At 45.3% G+C, this 27,389-nt stretch overlaps 2 protein-coding genes across 3 annotated transcripts in view; one reads left to right on the top strand and one right to left on the bottom strand.

Moving 5' to 3' along the window:
- Window positions 1-3,094, top strand: part of UBE2QL1 (ubiquitin conjugating enzyme E2 QL1) — a 33,034-nt gene extending 29,940 nt beyond the window's left edge. The window contains exon 2 of the mRNA XM_081872871.1: window positions 1,695-3,094. Within this exon, the coding sequence (XP_081728997.1) occupies window positions 1,695-1,826 (132 nt within the window). The 3' untranslated portion in view covers window positions 1,827-3,094. The remainder of the gene's footprint in view (window positions 1-1,694) is intronic.
- Window positions 3,095-26,533: 23,439 nt separating this feature from the next.
- The window catches only part of NSUN2 (NOP2/Sun RNA methyltransferase 2), a 35,937-nt gene continuing 35,081 nt past the window's right edge, over window positions 26,534-27,389 (bottom strand). The window contains exon 19 of one of the 2 annotated variants that reach the window (XM_081872673.1): window positions 26,534-27,263. In XM_081872673.1, coding sequence (XP_081728799.1) covers window positions 26,849-27,263 — 415 coding nt within the window. In that variant the 3' untranslated portion in view covers window positions 26,534-26,848. The remainder of the gene's footprint in view (window positions 27,264-27,389) is intronic. The other variant, XM_081872674.1, reaches the window with a different exon arrangement.

The raw sequence follows: 27,389 nt of genomic DNA on the forward strand, positions 1-27,389 counted from the left end.
AGATGAAAAAATGGCTGCTTAGGGCGACTTTACATACTACGTTTTAATTTGTGAGTGCTACTGTTTGTGTCCAAGAAAACACACAACTAAGCAATTTATGAATGGTGGCTTTGGTTTCATTTTCTGTGTGGGGATACTGATATATATGTATCCGATTCCTGATACGTAAACCTGGAATAATACACGTTTGCTGCTTCTCCCGTATTACATGGCACAGTCTTCTTCTGATACTCATACTCAGGTTGCAAAAAGTATATTATGTCATTGCCATGTTCTGTTATGCAAAGAGGGGGTACTCTCTCTAGACCAGGCACCCCGAAACTCAGCCCTCCAGCTGTTTTGGGACTACAACTCCCATCATCCCTAGCTAACAAGACCAATGGTCAGGGATGATGGGAATTGTAGTCCCAAAACAGCTGGAGGGCTGAGTTTGGGGATGCCTGCTGTAGACTTTCCTACAGCTTGACAACAAAAAAAGTCCTTGTTTTAGGAATATGGAAGGCTGCTTGAAATCCTTCAAAGCTAAATTGGAGTCTGCATTTACAAGGATTGTTTTTGTTTGTTTGTCAGATTTAACTATTTTTTAGGGGCAAAATCCACTTTTTTAAAAGTTTGCATATTCTGCGCTTTAATGTGATGCTTCGCTCATCTATAACAATAGCAGTGGGCCAGGTCTTTGGTTGATTATCCAAACCTGGCTTTGATCTTGAAGGTACATAAATAATTAGGAGCACCATAGTCCAATTCAGGCATCAGGTACCCATAGGTACCGATTGTGTGAAGGGTCTGTCTGGAATGTGCCTGCCTATAGCCCCATCCCCTAGATGCTGATGCGCATGCCAGCCATGCCCCCTAAGCAACAAGGGATGAAACTCAGTCTTGATACATACCGTATTTTTCGCCCTATAGGACGCACTTTCCCCCTCCAAAAATGAAGGGGAAATGCGTGTGCGTCCTATGGGGCGAATGCAGGCTTTCGCTGAAGCCTGGAGAGCAAGAGGGGTCGACCCCTTTCCGTCTCCAGGCTTCAGGAGAGGCGCAGCGCCAGTCCCACAAGGTCGGGGGACAGCGGGGAGGCGGAACGCTGCCATCCCGCTGTCTCCCGATGTGGTTTGGAGGCTGACGGTGGGGAGACACGTGCTTCTCCCTGCCGCCAACCCCGCAAGCTCCGGGGACAGCGGGGAGGCGCAGTGCGTCTTCCCACTGTCCCCGGACCTGGCCCACAGGCGGGCAGCGGGGAGAAGAGCTCTTCTCCCCACCGCAAGCTCCAGGGACAGCTGGGAGGCGCAGCGCATCCTCCCGCTGTCCCCGGACCTGATCTGCAGGCGGGCGGCGAGGAGAAGAGTGCTTCTCCCCGCTGCCGGTGCGTCCTATGGGGCGAAAAATACGGTACATCTGTATGCATCTAGACTACTTCCATGAGGACACGAACTCTGATCAATCAGGAACTGTCTCCTGTGCACATAAGAAACTTGTATCAGTCATGCCTTAGCTGGAGTTGTGGCCAACTCATGCATTGTCATCCAGGAAGGAAGCTGGACCCACACATCTTTGAGAGCACATGGATATGTTCTTACTGAAGAGGGCTGATGAATTCGTATTGCTAGGGGGGGGGGTTATTTAACGCTTGCATCTGCATTGGGGTGCTGAACACACCTTTCTTCTCTCCCCCCCCCTTGTTTTCTTTTACACAGGGACGCATCTGCAGAAAAGCCGGGAAATCAAAAAAGTCCTTCAGCCGCAAGGAAGCCGAAGCTACATTTAAGAGCTTGGTGAAGACCCATGAAAAATACGGGTGGGTGACCCCCCCTGTGTCTGATGGCTGATGCTACGTGCAACCCGCTCATCAGACGCTAAACAAAACAACACGACAACGATGAAGTACTCTTTGACATTTCCTCAATGCTGTATACCACATCCATCCTTTTTCTACTTCAGCTTCTGTTAGATATCATGAATGTCATGGAGACGTCCAAATTATTTATGAACAGATCTGTTTACAGAGGGAGGGAGGGGAAATGTTGTATAAGATTATATTTTGAAACTGGCGAATGATCGGTTGATCATTAACAAGTCACTTTAGCGCAGATGTTGAGATTGTATCACTTGCCCCCTTCCCCACCCCACTCTCTTCTTCCATCTGAGCCACACTTGTCGCCTGCTTCTCCCCCCCGCCCCCCCCCCATGGCACAGCAACACCAACCGGGCGGTTCTGGAAATTCCATCCATCGTTGCTTAGTTCATTTCCATGTAAAACGAAGCAGTTAATATTTAAATAAGGAAGCAGTGCATTGCAGATCCATGTTTGCTGTGCTGTTTTTAATCTATGTTTCCAAGCAGGTCAACCTAACTTGAAGATGTGTTGTTTTTTTTTCCTGTGGAGCTGTGGTCTGCTGTGGCTAAATTTTAGACCTCATTTGTGCTCTGTAATATGACCTTTGGTTCATAAAAAAAACAAAACAAAAAACAAATTCTAGCAAAGACAGACGCTCTAGTGTTAAAAAAAAAAAAAAAGGCAAAAGCACCCAGTTGGTCAAAATGTGCTAGCTATGGTGATAATTGTGGTGTGCTATTGTTCACCAATAAAACCAATGTGATCATGTGAAGGCTTTGACACCAGATGAACCCAAGTCAAGGGGCTGTGAGGAGCCAAATGGTTTCCCTCTTCCCAATAGGACGAGGTACTTTTGGAACAGTGTATTTAGCTGTCCACTTCTGCAATGATTGAACAAAAAAGTTAGACAAAATGCAGAAGAGTTAAGCTTAAGTGTATGGTATTAGGTTCGAAATGATGGTCCAAGAACAAAAGCAAAGTCAGATTTTTAAGACCTAAGGCATTTCTGTGACTATTTGTATGCCTGGATTTCCCTACCCACCCAACATAATAGATAAGTACTTTTGAGTCCCATGCCAGAGAGAATCAGTTAACATATAAATGTCCAGCAGGGTCACTAAGAATTCACATTCCCTCTTCTATCAAACAAGTTTTTAAGACTTCATATAATGTTCCTAAGAATACAAAGGGTGAGTTTGAAATGTGGAACCCAAATGGAGAATTGTGTTGGACACATTCTAAATAAAATCAAGCAAACGATTGAATTGCCTCAAGATTTAAGTCATTCTCTTTGCAGGACTACTGTGTAACGCTAGAAATCTTACAGATATATTACATTATGAATACTTTCACAGCATTTTTTGTAAAGAACCTAGGAAGTTTTTAATCGTGAAAGGCGATGAAAAGAAAAATTGCAACACACTCCCAAGCATATTGACTCAGAAGTAAGTCCTGCCGTGTTCAGTGTGACTTGCTGCTTAGTAAGGATGCTTTGGATAGAGGGCTATTAAGAAGTTTTCCGTCATAGACAAAACCAGGCTTTAAAGACATCTGCACAAGAAAGTGAAATGCTCATGTATAAGGCGTTTGGTAGCAATGATAACAACAAACCAGACACAAGCCACCTTTGAAGAGTATTATTTTCCTTGCACATCTAATGGTTTTCCCATTAGGGAAACTTGCATAACGAAGGTGCTTCATTTTGTCCAAGTTCCAGAAGAGCTAGTGATTGTGTATCGGAAGCATTTTACTGGCCTGAACAAAATTTTACCTTCTTTGCTGATTCCCAGAAATGGAGGGCGCAAAGGCAGACGACAAACCAGAAAATGTTTTTTGCTGTTTGTGTGCATGTGTGAGCTATCCTAATGCATATGATTGCACACAAGCATCATAAGGGTGTCTGCAATTTCCATTTACTTGGGTGCACTGTGAAAGCTGAGTGAAGTGACCACAAACGCAATTTGAACGTGAGTTTGGACACACTGCTTCTAGGCCTTTGTTTGAATGACTTCTTTCAGGGGTTGGAAGGGGGAATTTGCACGTACTTGGCAATCTTTCTTGACAAAACTGCATGCCCTCATATAACGGAAATAAAAACGTAATGTAAAACAGGCGCTCCCCTTTTCTATCCCCGATTCGGAGATCTTACTTTCAAATAGAAACACAAGAGAAATATGTAAAGGACACATATCGCAGAAAAGCTCAGGCTCATGGCATCAATCTGAGATAGGGTGGCCCTTATGCCCTAGTCAACCGTTTTGCCAGACCTCTGACTCTGACCCAAATTCTTTGGGTTTGGGGTTGGCCAAAGACCCCATCTCCAAGCCTCTGGACTCGCTAATCGTTCTCTGGACCACATGCCAAAGCTGACATGGGCCCGTCCCAACCAGAAATGGAAATACAAGATTAAAATACAACAATTAAAATATTGAAACATTAAAATATTAAAATGCAGCCTCATCACAGGAGGAGAAAGGAAAAAGAAAGAGGGGGAGGGAATCAAATTGGCTCCAAGCCAAAGGCCAGGCGGAACAACTCTGTCTTACAGGCCCTGCAGAAAGAAATCAGATCCTGCAGGGCCCTGGTCTCATGAGGCAGAGCATTCCACCAGGCTGGAGCCAGTATTGAAAAGTCCCTGGCTCTGGTTGAAGCTAATCTAACTTCCTTAGGGCCCGGGACCACTAGGGTGTTGCTATTTATGGACCTTGAGGCTCTCCATGGGGCATACCAGGAGAGGCGTTCTTGTAGGTACGAGGGTCCTAGGCCGTGAAGGGCTTTAAAGGTCAAAAGCAGCACCTTAAATCTGACCCTGTACTCCACCGGGAGCCAGTGCAGCTGGAAAAGCACTGGGTGAATATGCTCCCATGGCAGAGACCCCGTGAGGAGCTTCGCTGCAGCATTCTGCACCTGCTGGAGTTTCTGGGACAGTTTCAAGGGCAGCCCCGCATAGAGCGAATTACAGTAGTCAAGCCTGGAGGTGACCGTCACATGGATCACTGTGGCCAGGTCGGGGCGGGAAAGGTAAGGGAAAGGTAAGGTAAGATGAAGAGACACTGCATTCCTCCACCAAATCATTTCTCAACTTGCCCCCAGTTGTACCATTACATCACCTCATCTCCATCCATTTGGTCTGGAAAGAGAGGAGTATTCTGATGGCAGCAAGGGATGTTTGCAAGCAGAGCCATGTGTCTCCAGTGGCAAGCTCACCAGCAGCTTGCCATCATCAGTGGGGGTGGCAATGCAAACCATAGTGGCAGCAGCTGGAACAGGGTGCTGTCTGCATTTGGGTGGGCTGGCAGTAGACATTGGCACCATAATTGTGCACCAGTTGATGTGGGCACAGCTTGAGTCTGTCCAGCAGAAGATATCGGGTGGGGAGAGCTCAAGATGTGCATGTGTGTGTATGCATGGGTGGGAATGTGTGATGTGTATATGCGCAGGTGGAGAAGTATGCATAGATGCATGGATAAATTAGTGTGTGCATGCCTGCACATGCTCAGTGTATATCTGATGCATGAGGCCAAACACACAAGTGTCACAATAGCAATGGAAAATAGATCCTGAACTTTTCTTTTAGTTGTATTTCACTCCATTTCATTGAATAACATATTCTTGAAAATACTAGCATAATGAGAGAGACCGTTGACTTCTAAATGTAAACTCTGTGCTTTATACACCAGAGATAGAAAATGAAAGGAATTGAAAAACTTGAAAAAAGCTTTCCAGCTTTTTAACATGTTAATATATTCCTCAGCTGTACATGCATGTTTTCAAATATTTCACACTATTTCACAACGCAGAAGGTGGAGGAATCTGAAGTGACGGTGGAGTAAGAGGCTGTCTTATGCAAAGGATTTGCTATGCTGTTGCAAAAGTAATACGCTTGGCAAATTTCTAGTTTGGACCAAATACCTAAAGATGTTCTGTTTTCTGAAACTCTAGAAAGTATTTTTTAAATATTGGCTGTGAGCTGGGCCACAGGGAGGCCTGTTCTCAAAGCTGTGTGCTACACCAGCCTACCTACCAGCAAAGAAAGGTGTCACATGAACTGTGATACATGCAAAGGCCTCCACACAATGGGGAACTTGGTTTTTGTGGGTTTCCTGATTGCACATAAGCCTTCATGCATGCAGCTGTACATGTGAAGGCTCTTTTTTGCACATGTCCATGTCAACACGGAAACGGGGTGTGCTACAGCGGGGGGGCAGTCCTACTCCCACATCATGCATTGAGTCAATGCATGAGTTTGAACACCTGTATGGAGCTGGTGTTGTCACACTGTCCAAGCCGTTACTTTCTGGTGCATCGGAGCGAACTGGAGCGAACTGCTACAGCCCTTGCCAGACTTCATGATTTAGCTTCCAGGTCTCTAGAAAATAAATCCACCACCAAGTGAGTGAGCAGATGCACCTTGTCTCTAGTCCACACATACGTGTGCAAATGTCTGTGCACAAACACAGTGGCACCATACAGCACCCAAACTGCCATTTTGAATGCTAACAAGGCTAATTTTGAACCAGCCTTGTCACTTTCATTGATCATATAGTCCTGGGACAAAAATTCCAAACGGAACTTTTCCAGCAAACTTCTGGGGGAGCGGGAGAAAAAACAAAATGAGGATGGGGAGAAAAGCACAACGATTTGGGGGTGGGGGCGGGGCTTACTTTTCAGATTGGTAGAGCGTTCCCTCTCAGAAGAATCAGTGGAGCCCTTCTGTGCTTGTGCTACCCTTTAATGCAGCCTCAAGAGATCAGTTTATAGCAAATTTGAGGATTATAAGCCAGAGGACTTCACCCAGCCCACCATCAATCTGATGCCAACCCAAGTTTTTGGGGGAAGAAGAGGTGGCCTTCAGTACTGTCTCTGGCCACAGACTTGACCATCCTAGCAGACCGTCCTCTTTCCACGCTGCTTGATAGCAACCTTCGTTGGCAGAGTTATTTCTGCAGGTTTCCTCTTACCAAACAGCTTCTTTCTACCCTTCTCTGTATCGGTACAGTTGTAGAACAGTATGGCAACCCTATCAATGGCGGCCACCTGGCTTACCAGCAGTGCATTTGAAAAGGATCTAGGGGTTTTGGTGAACCACAAGCTTAACATGAGTCAACAGTGTAGTGCAGCAGCAAAAAAAGCTTATGCTATTCTAGGCTGCATCAACAGAAATACAGTGGTACCTCAGGTTACAGACGCTTCAGGTTACAGACGCTTCAGGTTACAGACTCCGCTAACCCAGAAATAGTGCTTCAGGTTAAGAACTTTGCTTCAGGATGAGAACAGAAATCGTGCTCTGGTGGCGCGGCGGCAGCAGGAGGCCCTATTAGCTAAAGTGGTGCTTCAGGTTAAGAACAGTTTCAGGTTAAGTACAGACCTCCGGTACGAATTAAGTACTTAACCCGAGGTACCACTGTATAGTGTCCTGGTCAAGGGAAGTAAATAGTACCACTCTCTTCTTCCTTAGTCAGACCACACTTGGAATACTGTGTCCAGTTCTGGGCACCACATTTTAAGGAGGATATTGACAAGCTGGAACATGTGCAGAGGTGGGCAACCAAGATGATCAAGGGTCTGGAAGCTAAACCTTATGAGAAGCGCCTGAAGGATCTGGGTATGTTTAGCCTGGGAAAGAGGAGACTGAGAGGAGTTATGGTCACCATCTTCAAATATCTTAAGGGCTGTCACATGGAGGAGGGAGCAAGCTTGTTTTCTCCGACTCTGGAGGGTAGGACTCAAAACAATGGCTTCAAGTTGCAAGAAAGGAGATTCCGACTAAACATTCGAAAAAACTTTCTGACAGCAAGAGCTGTTCAGCAGCGGAACAAACTCCCACAAGAGGTGGTGAACTCTCCTTCCTTGGAGGTTTTTAAGCAGAGATTGGATGGTCATCTGTCATGGATGTTTTAGCTGAGATTCCTGCATTGCAAGGTTGGACTACATGACCCTCAAGGTCCCTTGCAATTCTAAGATTCTATGATTCTATGTATTCTTTTGTTTTCAGACATGTGCGGGAGCCTGTGCACTAGAACCATAAGAAGTGTGTCTATGCAGCTAAGGATGGTTACACTTGAGAATTAACAAAATGAGATATTGCTGCCAAATAAAGCTCTTCCTACCTACAGAATCATCGGTACATAGATTTGGGTTGATGATGCCTTCTGTCCTGGTACAGTGGTGCCCCGCAAGACGAATGCCTCGCAAGACGGAAAACTCGCTAGACAAAAGAGTTTTCCATTTTGGAGGTGCTTCGCAAAACGAATTTCCTATGGGCTTGCTTTGCAAGACGAAAATGTCTTGCGAGTTCCTGCGGGGTTTTTTTCCTCCCCCCCCCCTTTTTCTAAGCCGCTAAGCCGCTAAAAGCTGCTAAACCGCTAATAGCGCTAATCTGCTAAGCCGCTAATGGGCTTGCTTCGCAAGACGAAAAAACCACTAGACGAAGAGACTCGCAGAACGGATTCTTTTCGTCTTGCGAGGCACCACTGTATGGTTCTGCTCTAACTTTTCCACAAATATCCTCATCATATGACGTTTCCCCAAACCTCGAGAGGCCTGAGGTCTCAACTGACTGGGCTCCAGTTCACATGACATATTTATCGCACGACCTTTTAGATGGATTCTGAAATGTTGAATGGGCTTCAGGTAGGATGTCAACCAAATAAAAAGTCCAGTTGATTAACCAATGTTTAAAATATAAACACAGTTACCTATTTTGTCAACACAAATCCTCAAACTAGGTGCCTTTATGAAATATCTAAGGATATTGCCGTTTTACAAGCAAAAGCTCTACTCAGAAGGTAAGGCCATCTTCTAGGCTTCCTTGTTAGTTAACTGCTATAGTGATTCTTCTGAACCTAAAGAACATCAAAATGTGTGCCTTCAATTCACCACCTCCCCTAATTACAATTTATCCTCACTGATGAAAATTGGTCCCCTACTAGCTAATCAATTACTTCTTAATTGATTAATCTACCACTGAAATCTTGCAGCCATAGTTTAACAAGTAATTGGACTGCTTTTCCCGGTAGCAATTAGAAGCTGAAATAGCAGTATGCTGAGAAGGTGTGATGTCGCGCTCAATGGGGTGTGTAAAAGGTAAAGGTAAAGGTACCCCTGCCCGTATGGGCCAGTCGTGTCCGACTCTAGGGTTGTGCGCCCATCTCACTTAAGAGGCCGGGGGCCAGCGCTGTCCGAAGACACTTCCGGGTCACGTGGCCAGCGTGACAAGCTGCAACTGGCGAGCCAGCGCAGCACACGGAAACGCCGTTTACCTTCCCGCTAGTAAGCGGTCCCTATTTATCTACTTGCACCCGGGGGTGCTTTCGAACTGCTAGGTTGGCAGGCGCTGGGACTGAGCAGTGGGAGCTCACCCCGCTGTGGGGATTCGAACTGCCGACCTGACGATCGGCAAGCCCTAGGCGCTGAGGTTTTACCCACAGCGCCACCCGCGTCCCTTTTGGGACATACACATGGGGTGTGTATACACATGCAAAAGGAGTTTGGGTGTATGAGGGTCTGGCTCCATGAGGTGAAGGACAATTTTGTTGTTTAGTCATTTAGTCGTGTCCAACTCTTCGTGACCCCATGGACCAGAGCATGCCAGGCACTCCTGTCTTCCACTGCCTCCCGCAGTTTGGTCAGACTCATGTTTGTAGCTTCGAGAACACTGTCCAACCATCTCGTCCTCTGTCGTTCCCTTCTCCTTGTGCCCTCCATCTTTCCCAACATCTGGGTCTTTTCCAGGAAGTCTTCTCTTCTCATGAGGTGGCCAAAGTATTGGAGCCTCAGCTTCACAATCTGTCCTTCCAGTGAGCACTCAGGGCTGATTTCCTTAAGAATGGAGAGGTTTGATCTTCTTGCAGTCCATGGGACTCTCAAAAGTCTCCTCCAGCACCAGAGTTCAAAAGCATCAATTCTTTGGCGATCAGCCTTCTTTATGGTCCAGCTCTCACTTCCATATATCACTACTGGGAAAACCATAGCTTTAACTATACGGACCTTTGTTGGCAAGGTGATGTCTCTGCTTTTTAAGATGCTGTCTAGGTTTGTCATTGCTTTTCTCCCAAGAAGCAGGTGTCTTTTAATTTCGTGACTACTGTCACCATCTGCAGTGATCATGGAACCCAAGAAAGTAAAATCTCTCACTGCCTCCATTTCTTCCCCTTCTATTTGCCAGGAGGTGATGGGACCAGTGGCCATGATCTTAATTTCTTTGATGTTGAGCTTCAGACCATATTTTGCGCTCTCCTCTTTCACCCTCATTAAAAGGTTCTTTAATTCCTCCTCACTTTCTGACATCAAGGTTGTGTCATCTGCATATCTGAGGTTGTTGATATTTCTTCCGGCAATCTTAATTCTGGTTTGGGATTCATCCAGTCCAGCCTTTCGCATGATGAATTCTGCTTATAAGTTAAATAAGCAGGGAGACAATATACAGCCTTGTCATACTCCTTTCCCAATTTTGAACCAATCAGTTATCCCATATCCAGTTCTAACTGTAGCTTCTTGCCCCACATAGAGATTTCTCAGGAGACAGATGAGGTGATCAGGCACTCCCATTTCTTTAAGAACTTGCCATAGTTTGCTGTGGTCAACACAATCAAATGCTTTTGCATTGTCAATGAAGCAGAAGTAGATGTCTTTCTGGAACTCTCTAGCTTTATCCATAATCGCATGTTTGCAATTTGGTCTCTGGTTCCTCTGCCTCTGTTCCAGCTTGAACTTCTGGGAGTTCTTGGTCCACATACTGCTTAAGCCTGCCTTGTAGAATTTTAAGCATAACCTTGCTAGTGTGTGAAATGAGCGCAATTGTGCGGTAGTTGGAGCATTCTTTGGCAATGCCCTTCTCTGGGATTGGGATGTAGACTGATCTTCTCCAATCCTCTGGCCACTGCTGAGTTTTCCAAACTTGCTGGCATATTGTGTGTCCCCCCCCAAAAACACACACCCATTCCATGTATATATGCCAACTGGTCTGTGCCCTCTGGGGTCTCCTGGGCTCTACACCACCCAGTCACATGAAGACCAGGCCATCCCCATCCCCTCCCATTATAGCATTTGATTCCCACTTCAGCCATCTGGTAAGGTTAATTTGATTCCCCTGCTTGTTCCCAATGTCGATCTTTCTTGGTCCACATACTGCTTAAGCCTGCCTTGTAGAAATTTAAGCATAACCTTGCTAGTGTGTGAAATGAGCGCAATTGTGTGGTCTTTCACCTCATTCCTTCTTTCCTACTTGCGGGGACAGGGCACCATTTTGTGGTTTGTGTCAGGTGCCCAAATGCCTTGGAGCAGCTCTTGCAGAGAAGACAACGGCTAGGGGGCTACACCACCCCATTTAACATGCCACCAGAAGCATATGAAAACCATTTATGTATGTAACCTCGCAGCAGAGTTCAGTAATTGCCCTTGGGTATATTCAAGAATAAATCACTTGTAATTTAAAACCTCACAATAGCCCAGATTGAGGTACTCGGGGAGAATAATCTTATGTGGTCTGGAACTGGGGGGGGGGAATCTGCCTCTTCCCTAAAATAGACCCCCTCAGCATCTTAGTGACTTTGCCCTGTCTGATGAACACCCAGTTACCACCTTTTCCTTGGCCTAGAAACATGGAATGACAGGGGAAAGGTTACCCGTTTTGCAAGCGTTGCCACTTTGTTCTGTTGAATGCATAAACTGGGAGTAGCAGCAGCAAGATATAAGCAGAAAATCCCGAATCTTTTATTCTTGCTGGCATCTGCCTTCTGCCTTTATTTATTATGATAGCTCTGCTTAACGGCATTACAATAATACCATCTGAGGACTCCTAGGGCGAAGCCCCTACGGAAATGACAAGCGGCAATAAATTGTAATGCCACAAGAAACAAAAGGGGAAACTTCCCAATGTGAACATTTCAAATGTTCAAAAGCTTCACCCTTAGGACTCCAGAGTTTCCTGCTAGTCCTTTTGGCATTCGTTTGGCAGTTCTTGCAAAAGCCTTTTTTTAAAAAATAAAGCCAGGCATGAGGTATGCTTTGATTTTATTATGCTAGAAAACGGTCTATAGTTTGGCAAAAACGAAGCCTTTGAAATGTATCGTAAGCACTCCCTATTTAAAAAATAATAATCAATGAAATGTAATGTTTCCAATTCTAATTAAGTGTCTGCGTGATTTAGAAGCCTTTCCCCCTTCAGATTTCATTTGCATTAAAAAGATTTGTGGAGTTGTTTAGTAATGAGCCCCTTCTCCAGCAGTTTCTGGAATACAATAAAAACTTAATTGAGCACCACTCATCTCTTAACAGAACAGGATTAAATACATCTCTCTAGAAATGAAAGTGGGAATGCCGAAATACATAAATCACAGGGTAGTGTAACAGAAGAAATGAGAGGTATGTTTCTGGGCTTGACCTTAAATTCCAGCACTTTGACCTTCTTGTGTGGAACATGTAAAATCTCAGGGTGAAGACCAAGAATTGAGGGCCAGGCAACTTTGGGCTGGCCTGGAAGCTTTTTGCTCTGCCTACCGCAGGAAAGGGGAACCATTTTCAGACCCAATACATTTTGGCAGACCCCAAAATGGTGCCGCCCCTCCTTGCCAGGGAAGGTGTGAGGGAAGATCTACATCAGGAACAAGGGAGAAAGAAATATTGGCATTGAGACTGCTGCCCCTGTGGATTCTGCTGCCTGAGACAGTTGCCTCACCTTGCCTCACGGGTGGGCCGGCCTTGAGCCCAAGGGCTCATTCCTTTCTAAGCAGCCTTCGGGCACTACGTGCCAGAACAACACAGGGCCAGAGGCAAAAGTCGGCACAGCAACAAAGGCAAACTTTCCATAGTAGGCTAGTTTTGATAAACACTTGCAGAGCCCTTCTCCTATCTTCTATCCAGGTAAACAAGAAGCATTCTCAAGGAGAGTACAATGTTCCTTATTCCAGTGGTGGATCTGGGGGTCTCAAATTTCAGTGGCGCCCTGTGCAATGCCAAAATTCGGCACCCCCCGCCTCTCACCTTCCATAGTTGTGGTGCCCCCGGTGCTCTGCGCCCAGTGCAACCGAATCAGTCATGCTCCTCTGAAATTCCCTGTGCTCATTTGTTGCCTCTCTGCTGCAGGCAAATCCTCCCTTCATCTCTTCAGCCTGAGCCAACTGATTCAGCTATCTTGAGCAAATTTTCAGCCAACAAGCCATTCCACCTACTTCCAAGCTCTTCTTTCTGCCCTCCTTTCCTCCGCTGTCTTCTTCTCCATCTTCTGGCTGACTCCACAAACACCAACAATTGCAACTGTCCTACAAACGCTGCTCTCCGTTTAACAGACCCCCCTCAACTGACCAACTCCTGGCCATATACAGTGGTGCCTCGCAAGACGAAATTAATCCATTCCGTGAGGCTCTTCGTATAGCGGTTTTTTCGTCTTGCGAAGCAAGCCCATTGACAGCTTAGCAGATTAGCGCTGTTAGCGGTTTAGCAGCTTTTAGCGGATCAGCTGATAAGCGGCTTATCAGCGGATCAGCTGATAAGCGGCTTAGGGCTTAGGAAAAGGGGGGGGGAGGAAAAAAACCCCACAGGAACTCGCAAGACATTTTCGCCTTGCGAAGCAAGCCCATAGGGAAATTCGTTTTGCGAAGCACCTCCAAAACGGAAAACCCTTTCGTCTAGCGGGTTTTCCGTCTTGCGAGGCATTTGTCTTGCGGGGCACCACTGTATAAACTATTCCTGGCCTCTTTAGTCCTGCCCCCGTCAAGTCATGCTGCCTAGCTCAAATGGCTGTATCTGCACCCACCAAATGAAATGTGCACACAATTTATCCTCATTTTGCAGGTGGAGAATTCTCACTCACAGCTGTCAGCTAAGGCCCCACGCAAAAGTTAAACTAATTTTCTCCCGACCAGAAAGAAAACTTCCCACACCAAATACTCTACACTCTGATGTTACCATCGAAACGTCAGAACCACCTTACGCAACACCCATTGGAACTTAATTCAAATTAACAGGATCATTTCACAAACAAAGATTCAGGTGAAAAGAATCAGCTTTTGGGGTCAGGTAAGGATAAGAGACAGCTTGTAAAGCCTAGCCCCTGGGCATACAGAGAGTTTCCAGCATGCTATATTGCATAATACTTCGTATCATTAGAACTAACCTGTCCCCGTAGTCGCTTGTTATGAACACGAATGCCGTATACCGGAGCGTTGAAATGCTGCTGGAGCTGCTGTCACATGAAGTTGGCAAGAACGGAGTTATTGTTCCAAGAGGCCAGGGTGAGAATTAAACATGATGAATGTCCCACCACACGGTTTCTCCAGCTGTTGCTTCAAGGCCCACAGCAACAGTAGGTTGTATCTTAAGCTACACCAATGACGCCACCACAATTTAACATTTGTATATATGTGCAAGCTTTGTTGTTGCTGTGCCTTTGGGGGAAAAGGACATGGAAGGAAAGGATAGGGAGAGACAGAATGCAACTCTGAGGGAACCAATCTGAGAGGGTAATATTCTCCCAATATTCTTTCAAGGGGTGTATGGCGCATTAGGGGAAGGGGAGTCTCTCTGGTGGCCACATTGTGCTTCTTCTGGGATAGTTTATCCCCCTTTGGTCCCCCACCCTGCACTCAGCTCTCACCTGGGGCTCCTTGAAGCTGTCAGCATGTGACAGTGGTCCCACCCCAGGAATGGCCGAATAACCCAGGTGAGGGCAGCCAATGGGTCTCCAAACCTCAGTAAGTTAGGGACTTCCTCTGGATGTGAAGACAAGCTCCAGCAGATCAGACGAATAGTGGGTCCAGTGGTCAAGAAGGCAGTTTCTGCACATGCTGTAGAGAGGTAAAGGTAAAGGGATCCCTGACCATTAGGTCCAGTCGTGACCGACTCTGGGCTTGCGGCGCTCATCTGGCCGAGGGAGTCGGCGTACAGCTTCCAGGTCATGTGGCCAGCATGACTAAGCCGCTTCTGATGAACCAGAGCAGCACACGGAAACGCCGCTTACCTTCCTGCCGGAGCGGTACCTATTTATCTACTTGCACTTTTTGATATGCTTTTGAACTGCTAGGTTGGCAGGAGCAGGGACTGAGCAACGGGAGCTCACCCCGTGATGGGGATTTGAACCGCCAACCTTCTGATCAGCAAGCCCAAGGCTCAGTGGTTTAACCCACAGCGCCACCCGCGTCCCTGCTGTAGAGAGGAGTTAGGGGCAAATAGGGCTGGCTCATCAGCCTGGGAAGAGAGCCCATTTAGGAGAAGGAAAACTGAGCCTAAACCTCCAGGAACTCCTGCAGCCAAGCTGGTGCCAAACGTATTGCTCTGCTTTCCTTTGGACCACATCAGCCCAGGACCTCCATACACACTGCCCAGGTTTGCGTCTTGGGAAGGTCACTGCTAACAAAGCAGTTTGTGTCTCGAAATAGACAGATGCCAATGCATTCTCATCAAGGGTAAAGGCCCAATCTTGAATATATATTAAAGATATGCTGGGGGGGGGGACGCAACATGAATATTTTAAGAGCATTTTATATGATTCATATTTAAATACAGTGGTACCTTGGGTTAAGTACTTAATTCGTTCCGGAGGTCTGTACTTAACCTGAAACTGTTCTTAACCTGAGGTACCACTTTAGCTAATGGGGCCTCCTGCTGCCGCCAGAGCACGATTTCTGTTCTCATCCTGAAGCAAAGTTCTTAACCTGAAGCACTATTTCTGGGTTAGCGGAGTCTGTAACCTCAAGCGTATGTAACCTGAAGCGTATGTAACCCGAGGTACCACTGTACTTAAATACAGTTATTTATAAATAACTGTAACAATGATGTGAACACAGGCCAAAGAGTTAAACTTTTGTTTAATTGTTGAAGCAAAGGCATTTGTGTCATTGGTAGGCATGCCTTGGCATGGTGTGTCTGTTTCTGCCAAAGGCGAAACATCACCTTGAGTAGCTCTGGATGCCAGCCACGTAAGATTGTGCTTCTCCTCCAATCTTAAAAAAAAAAGAAGCCCCAAGCCTGGTCAGACTTTCTTTTTTTTATATATAAATATTTATTAAAATTTTTGAATACAAATGCATAAATAATAAACAACATTACTTATATCATAACATAATTTCATCACTTCTTTGGACTCCCTCACGTCTCCCGCTCCCACTTGCATCGTTAAAAAGTTTTTTCAAGCAAATTATCATCTTGTTTACAATCTTATATCCGCTCATTTAAGTATAATCTAGCAATTCTCCAAAAGGTTTATATTTTCCTTAGTCTCACTTATCATCGAATTCAAATCTAATTTAGTGGTGGACAATTTTTTATGATCTAGCATCCTTCTTAACATTCAACCAAATTACAATATTTTTGTAAATAAATCTTAAATTTCTTCCAGTCTTCTTCAACCCTCTCTTCTCCCAGGTCTCGGATTCTGCCAGTCATCTCGGCCAGTTGCATATAGTCCATCAGCTGCATCTGCCATTCTTCCAGTGTGGGTAGATCTTGCGTTTTCCAGTTCTTAGCGATGAGTATCCTTGCTGCCGTTGTTGCATACATAAAAAATGTTCGGTCCTTCTTTAGCACCTTCTGACCGACAATACCCAGAAGGAAGGCCTCTGGTTTCTTAGTGAAGGTATACTTAAATACCTTTTTCAACTCATTATATATCATTTCCCAGAAGGCCTTCACTTTAGGGCAAGTCCACCAGAGGTGAAAGAATGTTCCTTCACTTTCTTTACATTTCCAACATTTATTTTCAGACAAATGGTATATTTTGGCAAGTTTAACTGGGGTCATGTACCATCTATATATCATTTTCATTACATTTTCCTTCAGAGCATTACATGCAGTGAAGTTCAGCCAAGCCTGGTCAGACTTTCTGCTCTCTTAGAAGACAAAGACGAGTTGAGGTTGGGGCACAGGACACAAAGACTGGAGGGACGACCATGTTGTGCGGACGCCATATGCCAAGGAAGTGAATGGCAACTGAATCCTAAGTGCGTAGAAGCATCCCTGGCACAATCTCATGTGCAACCCAGGTAAGCAATGCCCCTCCTCACCCCCAATTGTACCCACGAGAGAGGAGGAAGGGAAAATAGCAGAAGAGAAGGAAAACAGAGAAAGAAGGCGGATGTAGAGGAAAGTTTAAAATTTAAAGGCAGGTCCTGAGTCTGGAAAGACTAAAGGCCACTGTCTATCTCTCAACCCTCCAGTTCCTATTTGTATTGTAAATTCCGCATAACACCATTTCAGTATGTATACTACTTTATTAATTTAAGTATTAGTGATTTGCCGAAGGAACAGATTTGAGAAGGACGTTCAGTCTGGCCAATCTGTTATTTGCTCATTAATATGTATTTTTATTTACTTCAATGCCTGGCATTTCCCCTATACAACAACAACAACAACAACAACAACAACAATAATAATAATAATAATAATAATAATTTATTATTTATACCCCGCCCATCTAGCTGGGTTTCCCCAGCCACTCTGGGCGGCTTCCAACTGAATATTAAAACAGTACAGCATCAGACATTAAAAACTTCCCTAAACAGGGCTGCCTTCAGTTGTATTTTAAAAGTAAAATAGTTGTTTATTGCCTTGACATCTGCTGGGAGGGCGTTCCACAGGGCAGGCGCCACTACCGAGAAGGCCCTCTGTCTGGTTCCCTGTAACCTTACTTCTCGCAATGAGGGAACCGCCAGAAGGCCCTCGGCGCTGGATCTCAGTGTCATGTTTAGATGTTTAATTTCAGCCTAGTCTTGTGGGGCATTTTTAAAATCCTTGCTTGAAATAAAACATGTCACTCACAAAGGCTGCGAAAGTCCCACAAGAAAAGTTAGAATGAGATGATTATTGGTTGAGGGGCTCGGAGAAGCTCTTAAGTGAATTCTTCCTGGACATTCTTCTTAGAAATGGATTCAGGGCTTATATGATCATTGACTGTTTTGCTTGAAGCTGCTCAAGAAAACAAAATAGATCATTTACAAGCCTCCAGATAATGAGTAAGAAGAGAGGCGGTTTTCTTTGGTACACCTGGTGATGGGACTCCTAGGATGTGCTGAGCTGGTACCAACCTGCACAAATGGAAAGCGATTTGCAGGATTTGTGGGTGAAGTGGCCAGAATCCAAAACAGGGCAGACCTTTTTCAGGCCTCTAGTCTACTTTGTACCTCCAGTGAGATCAGGCTGCCCAGAGAAAAATAAATATTTTCTCTTTTCCAGACCCCTTGCTGCCCCACTGGAGACATGAGGGGGCAGGGAAGGCCTGACCCACCCAGAGAAGGGCACAAAAAAACACAGAACCTCAGTGCCCATTTGCACACTCAATTACACCACTGGATCCTCAAAGGAACTAGAAGAAAGGCAGCGCAAAGAAGACCCCATTTATTTTAGACCAATGGTTCTCAAAAGGTGTGACAGGGGAGAGTAGCAAGTGTGAGAAGAAGATTCAAGCACATTCAAATGACATTTAAACAATTCAGAGTAGTATAGTATCATCATTTTTTGCAGAATATGGATAAATATCTTTTCAAAATGAGAGCAAGAGCATCAAGTGATACAGAGGACAATATTAGTTATGTCCACCCGGGAAGAATGGCAGATGAAGGTGATGGACTATATGGAATTGGCGGAAATGACTGGCAGAATCCGAGACCAGGGAGAAGAGTCGGTGGAGGAAGACTGGAGGAAATTTAAAGACTATTTACAGAAACATTGTAAAATTAATATTTGTTAGAAGGATGTTGGAATAATAATATATGATTTTAGCTGGAATGATATAAAGGATTTGGGAATAACTGACTGTTAATTGGTGAAAGGAGGTAAAGTAAAATTACATTATATTAAGACAATTTACAGGACAAAAATTTTAAAAGAGGGGAAGGATTTGCTGAAATAGATAATCGACCTAGAATACAAAAAAGGGAGGTGTGAGGAGGTCAAGGAAACAAGCTAATGAAAGAATAGAAAGGAGATTTGATGCTTTTTCTCTTTTCTAATTTTGTTTTAGTTTAATGGGTTTTATTTTTCTGGGGTTTTTTGTTTTTTTATATTGTGGTGTGTTGCTTGGTTTTTGTTTAACGTGGTATGTTCATTTTTTCTTTTTGTAATTCTTGAAACTTTAATAAATATCATTTTTTTTAAAAAAGACAATATTAGTTATGTCTTCCAGTGTACAGTATTCCTTAGCAATAAAAAATTTGGTGTGGCACAAGCAAATTTTTATTTTACGTGACCCAGAGAAAAAAATTGAGAACCACCGTTTTAGATGGACACTGACAGTACCAGTAAATTCTGGACATGGGCAGTGTATTCAAGGTCGCTGGGTATTTGGGAAGCACAACTCATCTTCTTGAGACTCGGGGCTTTCAGGTTTTTTTTTCCTTTTTTAAATAATGCAAGTTTCTAGTCCCTTTGCAAGAATCATGCCTTGTGAAATCTGAGAAGTGAAGTGGCTTAATAAAGCTATGTACACATTAGCAGCTTGAAACACATCATGGTTGTTAATTCCTGCTGCATTACAAGTTGCATTTTTATGCTGCAAGATACACCAGAAGGGGAGGAGGTTTTCTTCACCCGATGCACATTACTTGGTTTGCTTCTCTGCAGCTGCAAACCTCCAAACTCCTATTTACTGAAGCTGTCATCTGCACATGCGCAGAGGCTGTTGCAACCTCAGCTTTAATGGCAGCCAAATCAGATGGGAGCTGGTTTGAAGGAAAATGCATCACACAGCAGTATTTCTTGAGGAACTAAAGGATATGGAGTATGGTCAATGCCACAGGTACTCAGGTTTGAGCACCAACTATGGGAGAGCACTGGAGCCAGAGTAAAATGTAATGTGTACACAGTCTAACGCTTCCTGTAAATCTCATTTCCCCCCACTGACCCAGCCTTTCTGCTACCTGGTACCCTCCAGAAGCCCCAGAATGGGGAGGGCTAGACCAGCAGAAGCAGACTAAAACATGAGCAAAATAAGCAAAAATATGCACAGTTGCTTTAATTTGAATAATTGATATAAATGTCAGTATTCAGTGTTTCTTGGAGCAGAATATGGGTTACTGTTGGTACAGAATTTTGATTTTGCTTTTTTTAGCACTGATTTGTTCTCTACCAGCCTGCTGAAGAAGCCACAGCAGAGCCCCAAGATATTTGCCTACGGTGGTACAAGAAATCTGCAAGGACATCCAAGAGCAGAACAGATGTCTCCTGTCTCCCGATGATGTTTGATGTTTCCTACCTGCAAAGATCAGCGTCTCGCACCTGTTAGAAAGCCCTTTTTTATTTTCTATTCTTTGCCTTCGGGCTACAGAGACGGAAGATTTTGGGACCTGCCAGTCACCATAGCAGGCTTAAGAGCAGCTTTCTCTCTCTCTCTCTCTTTTCGTGGTTTTGGTGCTTTTGCTACTGTCAGAAAGCTGCTTTCATCCCTTCAGCAAAGTTTGGGCAGCCTGCTCTGCATCACAGCCCCCTTCCTGCTAAGCTCCACTGCTTCCCTGGAAGCACAAAGGCAGCCTAATTAAGCAGAGTTATTCTGCAGGCTCACCCAGCTTCTTCACCCAAGGTCAAAAGGATAGCAATTGGTTGCACTCTGCCCTCACTGAAGCTAAGGCAAGAAACAGGAGCTCTTTCAAGTAAGCTTCAATAGCACAGTCATGCATAGGGATTTCTTTTGAATTGCAGTAACTTTGACATCGTTATCAGCATTAGAATTTAGCAAGGCTGCTTTTGTCAGCCCTGGACAGCAGTTACTGTATTTTTTGCTCTATAAGACTCACTTTTTCCCTCCTAAAAAGTAAGGGGAAATGTGTGTGCGTCTTATGGAGCGAATGCAGGCTGCACAGCTATCCCAGAAGCCAGAACAGCAAGAGGGATTGCTGCTTTCACTGCGCAGCGATCCCTCTTGCTGTTCTGGCTTCTGAGATTCAGAGTATTTTTTTTTTCTTGTTTTCCTCCTCCAAAAACTAGGTGCGTCTTGTGGTCTGGTGCGTCTTATAGAGCGAAAAATACGGTAAGTGTTCTTGGAGGGCCAGGAAAGGGTCTGGAAGGCTGGTGGCAGGCTAGAAATGCACACCCATTCCCCTGAAAGTAAACTTTTCCAGGAAGACCCATTGCTCCACTCTTGATATCCACATACTTCTGCATCCAGGCTCTTCAGAGAGCCAAATTTGGCCCTGGGCTCTCCAGCAGTTGCCCATCTCCATCGTACAGCTTCCCACCCTCTGTCAGGAATTGGCAGAATGTTGATGCCTGTGCACTAGGGGAAGAAGGGCTGGAGTCTAACTTGGGAGAGGGGGTCAGTGGTTTGTGGGGATCTGTCCTGGCCAGGAGGCAAGGCATGCTCCTGCGCCACCGTCTCCCAGAACCAGGAGAGGATTGAAGAGGGATGAGGGGAGGCAGTTTCTACTTCAGTTGCATGTGAACAGCCTGTCAGGGGGAGTGGCCCCCTGTTGCTGCAATTGCTCCATACAGTGGTGCCTCGCAAGACAAAATTAATCCGTTCCGCGAGTCTCTTCGTCTTGCGGTTTTTTCGTCTTGCGAAGCACGGCTATTAGCGGCTTCACGGCTATTAGCGGCTTAGCGGCTATTAACGGCTTAGCGGCTATTAAACTCGCAAGAACTCACAAGACGTTTCGTCTTGCGAAGCAAGCCCATAGGGAAATTCGTCTTGCGGAACGACTCAAAAAACTGAAAACTCTTTCGTCTTGCGCGTTTTTCGTCTTGCGAGGCATTCGTCTTGCGAGGTACCACTGTACAGTGCTGACCTGGGAATAGCTGCCTGGATGCTCAATTGGTGTGCATGGGTTTTGGAGCCAAGAAACAACCAGTGTGTTATCTTTGACAATAAGGAGTTAAACTATTTGTGGTGTGCATTCTTTTGGCTAGAGACATCCTCCTCCACACACACACACACCCTTCCTCAAGTCAGTTTGTATTTTAGTGAACAAAATCAGTTTAGGAATTTCCATATTTGATTCTTTCACCCTTTTATTCTTCATGCCTCAGTACAAAAGTGGCTCCAACGGAGACTGCCGTTGTTAAAATGGGGTGATGGATCACAGAAAAATACTGATGAATGCCAGTTGAAAACTCAGGTTTCTTCCACAGATGGTGACTGAGGAGGCTCTGAAGCACAATGGCAAAGGACATGTGTTACATACTGAAGATCCTAGGTGCAATTTCAGGTAGGGCTGGAAAGTCAGTAGCAATCTGTGTGGGCAGTACGGAGCTAGTTGGAAAACAAGGAGGTAACTAACTCCTTGCCCACACCAGTCAGGAGTGCAGAAACACCATCACCCACCCACACCTGAAACCCTCACAATTCTCTTCCTGGAACGCTTTTTCCTTAGCTGAGGTCTGATGCCAGACTTGCAACTTTGCAAACAGCACTTGGGGAGAGGGGCTGCAGAATTCAGAATTCAAAGTGGACCCCCCCCAAAAAAAACACCCTGCGGTATTAACACCAGGGCCCCAAAGGGGAGGGGAAAATAAAGCTAGCTTTCTGTTTCAGCCCAATATGGTGTTCAGGCTTTCTGCACACACCACAGGGTGCATTTGACTTGAAGCAGAGATTTCTGGATTTCTCCATGTGCCAAACCCCGGAGCAGGGAAATGGAAGAACACATGCCTCTTGTCATTCCATTTTTAGAAGCTCCACGTCAAAAATTAGGGTGGCATTGGGTGGGATGATACCCAGGTGGCTGGTGGCACCGTAGGCATAGTCTGGCGAGATTATCATCTTGGCCCGCTGCCCAACGCTCATTATCATCTTGGCCCGCTGCTCACCGCTGCCCAATGCTCATCTGGGCAACCCCTTCTTCCCAGCCAGGTGGCCGGTGGCACCGCAGGCATAGTCTGGCGAGATTATCATCTTGGCTCGCTGCCCAACGCTCATCTGGGCAACCCCTTCTTCCCAGCCACGGATGACCTCCTGTTTGCCCATCACAAACTTGAATGGCTTGTTCCTGTCACGGGACGAATCAAACTTCTTTCCATCTTCCAGCATACCTGTGTAGTGCACCACGCAGGTCTGCCTGCGCTTAGGGAAGGTCCTACTGTCGCCGGGGGAGATGGTCTCCACGCGCACGCCCATGTGGCCCGGCCCGCGGCGATGCTTGTCCCCAAAGGCGCACCGGGAGGAGCGGCAGCAGCGAGTCCGGCAGGCAGGCGGGCGAGAGGCAGGAGAAGCAGCGGCGGACGCACCACCAACGCCTGGAGCAAAGGAGGAGGGGGCGGGACCCCAGCCCATTGAGCTCTTCCGCTGCACCCCGCCAGTATTGTGGTGCGTGGTGTTTTCTACTGGGTTTTCAGGATATTTTTACCTTTTAGCAGTCTGAATCCCTGCAGCTAGCTAAATTCAAGGACTTTGAAAGGTGCTGCTTTCCCCACGGGGGGGTGGTGTGAACCCATGCCCGCTCTCCAGCCCCCGAGTGTGGACACACTGTAGAGAGTTCTTAACGGAGATCTGATGCTGGTCATTGCAGCTTGCCACAGCTGCCTGGGCAATGCACCGGGCCCCGTCCTGGTGTCCTGCTGACCCCCTCCCCATCCCCTCACGTAGTGAGTTTTGGTAAGAGAATTGCCGCTGCCTCTTCTTCTTCCTCCGCCGCCGCCTCCTCCACCATCACCACGTAAACACACCACAGGGTGTTAAAGTGAAGCCTTACTAACTTGACCATTTACCAGATATTTGAGGTACAGACCTTCCAGTTCCGCCCCCGCCCCCCGTTCCATAGGAATCCTCCCCTTTCATTCTGCAGCTGCAGCAGAGTGTAGAAGGAACTGAGTGCCATTCATTGATGTTTGTTTTTAAAAAGGTTTTCATTGTGTTCCTCTTGTTTTCACTGAGGTCTTGAGGACCTCAAAGGACCCACCAGCTGCCCTGGCCACTTTACAGAAGAATGCATCAATCCCAAGCTTGGTTCCAGGAGTCCTTTGGAACCATTTGCTCTGAAAGTGCTTTCTGCAGCAAGCCCTGCTCACTTATTCCGCCACTCACTGATCTTGATTATCTAAATCAGTACCTTTCAGTCTTTTCATCCCAACCTACAGCACGAGACTGACTTGATACTGTAAACCACCCGGTGATCTTTGGATGAAGGGTGGCATATAAATTTAATAAATAATAATACTTTTTAAACTCTCTCATCCCACCTTTCGCTTCCTTTGTTTTCTCCAGCCTCTTATCTCTTATAAATTGGACCCTCCAAACTTCCTTTTATCCAAAGCTAGCATACAGCTATGGCACAGTTGTAGCCTCAAGCCAGTTTTCTCTGCTTCAGACCCACAAATGCTTTAATTTTATCACCATTTATAAATAGATGTTCTGTTAGTAAGAAGGGAGAATCCAAGGCTACACTGTGACCTTTCATCAAACAGAAATTGCTTTGCTAAATAAAGCCGGGGAGTGTGGGTCTTGCCACGTTGTTTGTCTGGATGGGAGACGCAAGAGAATACATATTAGGGTGCTGTATTCAGCAGTAATTTCAGATTAAAGTTTGAGGTCTGTCGTGCAAAGTTAACAAGACACGGACATGTGAATCCTCTGTTTTTGCATGGTTAGCTACCAACTAAGACCAAATTTACCTCAGCCAACTCACACTGGACTTGGTTTTCTCAAAAGGGCAGGAAAGAGGCGGAATTGAGGGCAGGGTATTTTTAGCACCATTCACTCATCACGGCCAGAGATTTCGGCTGTCAGCAGCTTTTCCCTCCTGCAGAGGTGGGAGAACTACCTGCAGAGGCTGATGAATCGCATTGATTTTCAGATGGCACTAGGGGGCTTTGTGGCTGACGCTCTTGTCGAAGTCCAGGTTGCTCTGCCAGAGGACCTGGCAACTGACATGGTCATTCCAGAGCAGTATTCAGGTGGCTCCTGTATGCTGAGAATACAGCTTGAATGCAGGAAGAGGAAAGCTTGAATACAAGCAAACATTATTAAGCCTACTCAGTGGTGGTGAAGGCTGCAAAGAAGACTTTCTTAACTAAATGCCAGGCAGCTGAACTTTTCCAGGTGGTTCTAAGTCTTTTATCTCCTGGCCCAAACGAGTCTGTGGAACCCCCAGCAGCCTGCTGTGACTCATTTGCACGGCATTTTGAGGATAAAATCTCTTGCATCTGCCACTGTTGCAGCCAATCCATCTCACAAGGCATTCAGACTACTGTCTGGTTCACTGTTATTGGACGAGTTTCGGTTGGCAGGTTCAAAGATGTGGACAATGTACTTGGATGGGTGTGTGAGCAACCACTTGCATACTTGACCCTTGCTCTCCATGACAGGTAAGATGTAGCATGGACAAATGGTTGAACCGGGGTGTGTGTAATTAATGGCGGTAAGACACCTTCTTAAGAAATATTCCCCAGGCCCAGAAAGTCTTAATAATTGTAGGCTGGTCAAGCATCTCCTTTCCAGGAGGTGTTCCAGAGCAGGTGGTCACTGAACAAATCTATTTAAATTGGGCCCTGCCCTGCTATTATTTGCTACCATCTCCTCCTTTTTCTGGGTGCCTTCAACTTCAGCATTGGTTTTTCAAGCACTCGTAACATGTCTCTTCCCACTGAAATGCAGCTCACATCAGCACCAATTTTTAAAAGCTTAAGAAAAGGAGTGAGGAACTATGCTGCAAAAAGTGGGACCCCAAGTAGGAATCTGGTACGAAATCACGTCTTGAGTCTGGAAAGGTTGAAGACTACTTTCTTACAGGGTGGCTTTGCCATAAGAGACATACTTTGGAGCCATCTCTTCTGTACACACGTACTCCCTTCTGTGACTGGGTTTTCTTTTGCATATAGTGATGGTGCTTTAAAAAGTGTTTGATGACACCCGTGGAATTGGTGAAGTTGTGAGCCATCATTTTAAAATGGCATCTTTTACACTGCCCTTCAAATTCGCCTGAAAACTCAACCTCTGGTTTTTGGGTTCTCCCCCAAATTCTTGGTTTTAAGGCTAAAATATTCAGTCAAAGTACGTCCATAAAAAATTGTGTAGATGGATAAATACACAGCACAGACAGTTCTCTAGACCCAAACAACAAAGGAATTGAGTGGCAAGACCAAAACACATTAGGTATTGTTTCTGCGGTGTCCTTGCTCTTGCGATACAACCTTCCTGCCAAGGACTGGCATCTTAAGTGTTCTGCCATTATTCCTGGATTACCCTGTGCTGCCCCCTGCTGCCCCACCTTAGTTATTAAAATGTTATCAGCACATCCCTAGTAGAGCTACGCCACATGGCTTGCTGTATTGCAGTTACTCAGCTGATACTGGAACCCAACCATTCATTTGGAATGCAGAATGAGCTGCAAGGATACCAGACTTTTGCCTCTACCAGTGGTTTTTAAACTTGTTACATTCAGCGATAAAGCAGATGTATCAAAAGCAGAGAAGTCGAAGTGCAAATCTATCTGATTCAGCAAATATGAAGTGAGATTTCTATTAAATTAATTCCCATTGCTTGCTGCTTCATGCTAGAAATAGCAAACAGAATTTGAGAAGTACAATATCCCCCAAGCCCAAAAGGCCGACTGAGCTAATGATACTAAGAGGTACCTTCTTCACGTTGAAGATATAGCACAGTGGAAAACACCACAAATATAAGGAATTATATGGTGTCAACATCTGGCCTTTGATTTCAATTTTCATGTGAGCACATTTCAAGTACGCAGGGACAATAAGGAACTTATAAGGTTTGTATAAAAGCTGACAGTTGTGTTCAACAGATTCTACTGCAAGAACAAAGCAAATTCATAAACCCAATTTTACAAGTTATAGCCACTTAGCAGTAAATTTAATATTGATGTTGACAGATGTCATTTTAGCGGTGCAGTCCACTGCCAGCAACAGACCCACCAAAATTATAAGCATCATGGAATTTACATGGTACAAGAAGTAAATATGAAAACCATTTATATTTTAAAAATAAAACGTAAGGAAACTCTTGTAAAATGATTCCCATACAACACCCCCCATAAAACCTGAAATACCCTCTTATTAAAAATGTGTTTGCAGATGCTTAGCCGGAGCATAAATATCTAGAACAATGCACATGGACAGTCAATGAAAGTTATCCCATTAGACATTTTTATCACTAAGGTCAACATTATCTTTGCTTTCTATATTTTTGGTGCTCTCATTTTTGACACTGGAAGAAAGGCTTTCTACTAGCTTAGCTTCTGTGGGTTCCATTGCAGGTTGCCCATTCAGTTCATCTTTAATTTGTACAGGTAACTGACTGTCTTCCTTAGCTGTGCATCCCAAGTCCATTTCTTCCAGCACCTGCCCTGCGGTGTCTATGGCTGTTTTACCTTCTGCATCTTCTTTTTCTGTTTTACGTTCTACATCTTCTTCTTTTCTCTTTGCTTTGAACACCTCAACCCCCATCATTCTCAGGTAATGCAACCTCTCATTCTTGGCCACGAAGGCACGAAGGGAAGTCTTGCCCAGCCAGCCACAAAGCACAATTGAACACTGAAGACTATCTGGTTTGCTGCAAAAACAAAGAGATCACCAGCATTAAAAATATACATATATTGAAAATTAATTGAACGACACAGTTTCTGTAGGCTACTGCTTTCTCGGTTAATTGTAAATTCCGCTGCCACGTCAACGAGAT

The sequence above is a fragment of the Podarcis erhardii genome (assembly GCF_964252035.2).
Source record: "Podarcis erhardii genome assembly, chromosome: 8".
NCBI lineage: Eukaryota > Metazoa > Chordata > Lepidosauria > Squamata > Lacertidae > Podarcis > Podarcis erhardii.